The sequence below is a fragment of the Scatophagus argus genome, chromosome 1, assembly GCF_020382885.2.
Source record: "Scatophagus argus isolate fScaArg1 chromosome 1, fScaArg1.pri, whole genome shotgun sequence".
In the NCBI taxonomy this organism is placed as follows: Eukaryota; Metazoa; Chordata; class Actinopteri; family Scatophagidae; genus Scatophagus; species Scatophagus argus.
The window spans coordinates 618,184-625,094 of record NC_058493.1 but is presented as its reverse complement, the minus strand read 5'-3'; the positions used below and the strand labels follow the sequence as shown (position 1 = coordinate 625,094).

The window sequence follows — 6,911 nt, the reverse complement described above, 5'->3', positions numbered from 1 at the left end:
GCATACATACACACAGTATACCATAGACTGGCACTAAGTGCACTTTATTATCTACCTCATTTTGTATATCTACCTGATTTTGTATTTTGTATTTTATATTTTTATATTTTTTTTCTTAAGTGTGCAATTTTAATTTTCTGCTGACTATTTATAAGTGTGTTTTTAAGCCGAGAATCTGCACAAAATTTCGTTATGCTTGCATAACGACAATAAAGACTCTTGAATCTTGAATCTTATTGGGATATGTAGTGAATACGTATATGAAACCTACTAGATTCAAAAAGGGAATAAAAATCCTAAACACAGACAACAGTACTTAATTAAAAGTTTTATCATCCGTGTGTTAATATTTCAGCAAATTCCAAATTCATCCTTATTCAGTGTTATCACGATTTCCTTCCTGTGAGTGGAAAGGACATCCACTTGTCCTAAGTACGCAGTTAGCAAAAACGTTGGCTGTTCACCTCCAGACTTCTAGAGGGCAGCACTGCTGTGATGAGGAGGAAAGCAGATCCGGTTGGTGGCTGTGACAAGCATGTGGTGACAAGGATGGAAACGGATGGAAACCGAAGACTCAGCTGGATGTCAGCATCCTACAGTTTACGTACATATTGAAAAACACACACTCATTAAACTGCGCTGTCAAAACTCTGTGAGAACAGTGTTTACAAAATACACGTTTAAGCTCCGTGAAGATGGCTGGTCGATCTGGAAATGAAGATCTGTTTGACAGTATTGTTATGGCGGATGAAAGGTGAGTTTTTCTGGCAGTTTTGTCTTGCGTGCCTTGCTGAATCATCGGGATACACCGAATGATACGGAAGCGGCTATATTGGTTAACAAAAAAAGAAACCCAAAACAAACCTGCAAATGCCTTTTGGCTAGTTATGTTATATAAACGAAGCTTGTGTTCAACGACGCTGACCACAGGTGAATATGTTCTTTTTTGTCGCTAAACGGTCTCTACCATATTAAAAAAGAATAAAAAAAAATGTCTCTAACAACAACAACAACCACTGAGTGAGGATGTTATTGTTTTTCAGGTTTCGAGGGGAGGGCTACCGGGAGGGATTTGAGAAAGGGACTCGTCGAGGACTGCAGGACGGTCGCAGACATGGAGCCTGTCATGGGGCCAAGCTGTCGACTGAGGTGGGTTAGCATAGTTGATGTCCCGGTGTACTGTTCATTATTTGTTAGCATACAGAATATGACTTACATCCCTTTGTTTGATTAACTAACTAAACTGAAATTATCCCTGTTCGCCATGATCTTACTATAACTGTGTTACTGTGTAACATGTACATGGTCCTTTAGCCGGGTTTAGCAGCCGGTTTCCTTTTTCCTTTATATCTGTGGAGGTTCTGTCTCTGTCTCTGTCTTTTTCCTTTAAGAAGTGTGTTGTTAACTGTTTCTTGCTCTCTAACTTCCCACAGATTTCCTTCTATTATGGGTTTGCCATCACATGGAAGTGTCTCCTCCAACATAATACAGATGTCAAATCAAGGTATGATCTCATCAAGGTCTTTGTCTTCCTCTAGTTTTTCTTGTACCGTAACTTGCATACATTATGATTTAATGATTAAATCCTTCATTTCAAAAACTTTAGGCAGTGGCCAGATCCCTGTTCTTCAAACAAAGCCAAACTAATCCAGGCTTCTCACACTATTAGAGCTGATCCAGCTTTAATAGTGGCATCTTGGGATTCAGATAAATGACTGACTTGTCAATCTTGGCCATAGTTATCTTGAAAACAGTTTTTGAAATAAGTACAACATGAGTGGAGAGTTGAAGTTGTGATCAGCTCTTATATGAGAGTGCTGTCATATAATTGCATTTATATGAGGTAGGTGTTTTGTGAAGACTCCCAGTATGCACTTCATACTAAAATTGTTGTTGTACATTTAGTTATAAGTGATGGCGCTCATACAGTAAGCGGTGTGTTGTTTGTACTTAGTGCTGCAACAAACAGTTATTTTCATTATCAGTTAATATGCTGGTTATTCTCATGATTAATTATTTAGTCTGTAAAACATAAGAAAAAAGTGAAAACTGTTCATCATAGGTTCCCAGTGCCCAATGTGATCTTCAATTTATTTCTTTTGTCCAACAGTCCAAAACCCAAAGACAATTTATGAATTTGACTGTTCAGATGGCAAAATCCAACCATAATGTACATGTTAAATGTTCATCAGTCTTTTGGCACTCAAAATTTTAATTGAGGTCATTGAGGATACCTATTTCATTTTGTTGTATACTGTATTTTATCATGTGTAGGTATACTCTTCAGTATGTAAATTAACTACCGTAAATGATAATGTAATGAAGTACTTATTAATAGCATCAACAGAGCTTTTCTCTAGGAACTCATCCAAAATCATCATCCCCTCTAAAAAAGGAGTAAACTATCATCAGCAATCAAAACAAGGTACCTCAGAGACAGAAAGTTGAATATGCAACACCCAGATTGTTTGATACGTTGGAGTCTTTCATTGTCGCACTGAAGAAAAGCTGTGTACCCTTTCAGTGTTTGTAGAAAATCCTAAGATTTAACAGCCACAGGGCCTGTCCTCTTTGATCAATTTGTGTCTATGTTTACTGTCAGAAAGCGTATGAAGGCAGTGGACTCTCTCCTGGCTTTGGTCCAAAACTCCCCTCATGATGATCCGCAGTCTGCACTGCTGCAAGACAATACGGAGAAACTTCGTGCAAAGTTCAGACAGGTATTTTATTTACTTGAAAATGGAAATAGTGAAGGGTGTGCCAGGATCAGAATAAGATCTTACAGGTTTGTCTTTACTGCCCATTGAAAAGTTACACAGAAACATGTTAGATTGTCCTGTCTGTCGAAGTACAAGCACATTTGAACCAACAGAAGGACACAAGAGTTTATGTCAGACATTAAAAATAGAAAAAATCATGTAGTTCTTTTTTTTCTAGTGTTATTTTTTAATGATGAGTTAAGAGTGATCTGGTTGCTAGGCTTTGTTTTAGTCCATTTCAGGTATTCAGTCATCTACACGTGAATTTTACATTGAGCTGTCTGAATCTTGCAGATCTTCTGTTGACCTTTAAATGCATATTATAGTTCATCATGGGGTTTGAAGTTCAAAAATCACGATTACATATTCAGTCATATAAATTCATGTGATCTTCCATCCCAAAAATGTGAATTGTTTAGTTTATTTGCGATTTATTACCTTTTTAATTATCAGCAAATTCAGAATGAGCTTTAGCAACATTCAGATTCATCATGTAAACTTACTAATAAATCAAGATACCTAAATAAATAGTTCAAATTATACTTCATTGATGGGACAGAATTTATAGAGCAGGTACACACCGCATGCAGGTCAACTAGTATGGGTCATCAGAATTAACACCTGCAGACATGTGTCTAGTGAATAATTTTACACATTGTCTGTCTCACACTCTCCTGACAGAACAGATAATTGTCTCAAAGCAGGCGTCATTGTTTACTACTCCAGTCAGCAGATAAGCTAAAACAATTGTTCTGGTCTTGAAAAGACAGGAAAAAACAACATGAGAGTGAATTGTGGATACAGCAAACTTGTTTTCTGTTCAAGTTCATGTCAGCAGCAACAGTAACACTCAGCTCATGGGCTAGTTTGCAGTGCTACTCTCTGTAGTCTTGTTTACTTGCCAGTTGCGTTGTGTTCTGTGACTTTGTGTTTGACAAAGGTGAGAGTAAAATGTAACTTTTTGATATGTTTGATAATTGCCAGCAGGAAACACTGCTTATAAACTGCAACTTGAGATACATTGTTTCTGAAAATGTGGTCATAAGCGTGTTCCTTGGCTGCATGGGTGTTATAAGCGTGGCCCAAAAGGTTCATTTCCAGCACGTAACTACAACCTGAAACCTGAAATGTTTATTCTTCGAGACTCTTTTCTTCTGTAACTACAGTGACTATGTGTTGGTCTCTGACTGCTGGCAAAACACTGGTGACCTATGCTCAGTTCTGTACCTGAACACATCCTATGCAGACACAGACAGAACACTGAAGCTGCTTTGCTAATGTGCTGCTCACACGACTCACTGTAGACATTGTGAATGTCTATCATACCAGCTAGCCCTACTGTGAATAACGTGACTATCCTGCATAAAGCAGTTATTGCATGCGAGCTAACCTCTGGTATTATCCAGGTTTGTTCTATGCTGAGGGTACCGACTGACTTCAAGGATTACATCAAAACTTGTGAGCAGACATCTTTCTGAATCTCTGGTGATGATGTGGAGGAGGAGCTGAGCTGACCTCTGTTGTGAACAGAAGAGGAGGAAGCTGAGCTGCTAACAACCAGCAGCTGTGATGTTAAACTTTGAGAGGACATCAAGTGACTGTCTGCAGTGGTGACTTTGACTTAATGTTAATCTGTATTGCACTCAGTTGTGTTTTTTACACACAGAACATTTGAGGTAAGAAGATACGTTTGGAAAACAGATTAACAGTGGGTGTATGCTGCTCCCATTGAACTGTGCGTGGTGTGGACAAATTGATAGAAATGTATGACATAGTATGGCTCAACAGCACCATAAACTACAAAATTTCTCTTATTCAACTTATTCTCCAGCTGAATGAAGACAAGCTGAAGATTCTAACCTCTATGAATTAACATTTCTTAGAGGACTGTTGCTTAGACGGCATTAGTTGTAGCTGTGTGTACCTAATAAAATCCACATGTAGTTATGGTAGCATAATTTAATCAAGTAAAGGTAGCAATACAGCAGGGCCACCCTGTTACAAGTGAAAGTCCCACATTCAGAACTTTGCTAAAAAAAAAGTGGATCATAATCTGATTGAGTTAAATGTGACCTTAATTGCGCTATATTTAATATTTAAACATAGTAAATATGTTGTATTAAATATGGTTAGTAGAGTATATTTAATGTGTCATAATAATAATTGTAAAATAACTAGTAACTTATCGAATATGTTGAACATATACTTACACACACAAACTATGAAATGTAGCTGAGTAGAAGTAAAAAAGTAAAATGTAATTGCTCAAGTAATGTAAAAGTACCTCGGAATTGTACCTAAGTACAACACTTGAGTAAACGTACTCCTCCTGTTATAACAATAAAATGCTGATGACGTGTTAATCAGTATATCTTTATTCTTTGGAAGGGACCAACAAATCAAATGCCTTAATATTTAGCTTATTATTACTTCAGTGCAAAAAAAAAATAAAGTGATGCTAGAGGAACTGATTCAATTCCAGTTTGCCAAATAGCCATTAATCAAAACATCAGTATTTGACTACCTGGGAATGAGACTCAGTAGTCACCTCACTGTCTGTTGTCAGAATTGCTGATGCCTAGAAACATCCCGAATGCAGCAAAATGAAGAGAAAATAAGAAAATACAGACAGACAGACTATGGTCTGTGTAGAAATAGACCTCACCCCATGTAAGTGATGATTGAAAGGGATTATTTTTATATGAGTCTATACATTGTTTTGAGAAAAAATCTGCATAGTATACCTTTAATGGAGGACTTTTGCATTGTGGTTTTGTAAGTAACTTCGGTGAGGGATTTGAATACTGAAAGAAAGAAAACAGCTCGTCAAAGCATCTCAACAAAACTGAAATGGGTGTTAAATATAATCTGCGTGATGGAAAGATGCCTCCACAGACAAAAGAGAGAAGATATTCTGCAAACTTCAGAAACAACAAGCCACTAGAGGGTGGTGATGTCACTCAGTTATTATACCACGCTAACAAACAGTCTCTGGTCCTTCTCTCTCCCTCTGGGAAAGAACTGGCCGCTACACTGATTGTTAGGGTGAATATATTCTTCTCCAACACTGTGGTTTATAAATGGGGTATAATAACAAATATTGTTTATTAAAGAAGCAGTAATAATGGCTTTACCTGAATAACCTCATCGCTGTTGTGTACCAAAGACACATTGTGTGATGATGAAGGGCACAAATAAATATTCTGTTATGGATTTATCTTACTCCGGTTTCCTCCACAGTCCCAAAAACATGCTCATTAGGTTAATTGGCTACTCTTCACTGGCCCTTGATGTGAGTGTGTGAGCATATGGGATTGTCTGTCTTTGAAAAGTCAACCACTGACACCCCCCAGACCCTCACACACATACACACACACACACACACACACTCTCTCTCTCTATCCTTCTTTCTCTCCTCCTTCCTCCCTCTCTCTCTCTCTCTCTCACACACACACACTCACACACACTTTTTTCTTTCTCTCTCTCTCCCACTCTCTCTCTCTCTCACACACACACACACACACAGACACATGCACTCTCCCCTTGCACGTTCATCACTCTGCACTTTATAAAAACGCGCGACCATCTGCAAATGTATACCTCCACCATAACCAGGCACATCCCCTTGTACATGCAGATGTATATGTATACTATCTATACGGACCTTTTGCATTTCACTATTTATCGTTATTTTATTCTCTTTTCTTGTGTATGTCTGCTGCACCAGATGCCAAAACAAATTCCTCGTAGGTGGAACCTACCTGGCAATAAAAGTTTTTTTGTGTGTCAGCCCTGCAATTGACTGATGAATTGATGGCTCCATTGTCAGAAATAACGGGATGATGGAAATGGAGTGCCTTGCAAAATGCATGGGTGTTATACAGCATGTATCCTTGCACTGTATATACATTATATGTTTTAATACAGAGTTCAAGTATAATTACATAATGTGTGCTACTGCTAATTTCACAACTATGTCCCTTTGCTTGAGACATTGTAACACTCTCAGATTAAGTAACACAAGGTGTGTGTTGCATGTCTACTGCTATTGTGCTTTCCCCTTGTGGATAAAACCATGTCATCTCTGCTGTTAACACTGTATGTATGTTGGTCCATACACGAACAGCAACAATGACGACAATAGCATCAGGA

General features: G+C 38.0%; 1 protein-coding gene across 1 annotated transcript; it reads left to right on the top strand.

Moving 5' to 3' along the window:
• Positions 1-498: 498 nt before the first annotated feature.
• lto1 (LTO1 maturation factor of ABCE1) lies at positions 499-6,541 on the top strand. Its single transcript, XM_046380780.1, has 5 exons — positions 499-754; positions 1,044-1,149; positions 1,434-1,504; positions 2,603-2,720; positions 4,166-6,541. The coding sequence occupies exons 1-5, from the start codon at positions 696-698 to the stop codon at positions 4,235-4,237; spliced, it is 426 nt and encodes a 141-aa protein (XP_046236736.1). The 5' UTR covers positions 499-695; the 3' UTR covers positions 4,238-6,541.
• Positions 6,542-6,911: the final 370 nt, after the last annotated feature.

Coding starts and splice junctions, on each gene's coding strand:
- lto1 (XM_046380780.1), top strand. CDS start 696: ATGGCTGGTCGATCTGGAAATGAAGATCTGTTTGACAGTATTGTTATG. Junction 755..1,043: donor ATTGTTATGGCGGATGAAAG/GTGAGTTTTTCT, acceptor ATTGTTTTTCAG/GTTTCGAGGGGAGGGCTACC. Junction 1,505..2,602: donor AATACAGATGTCAAATCAAG/GTATGATCTCAT, acceptor GTTTACTGTCAG/AAAGCGTATGAAGGCAGTGG.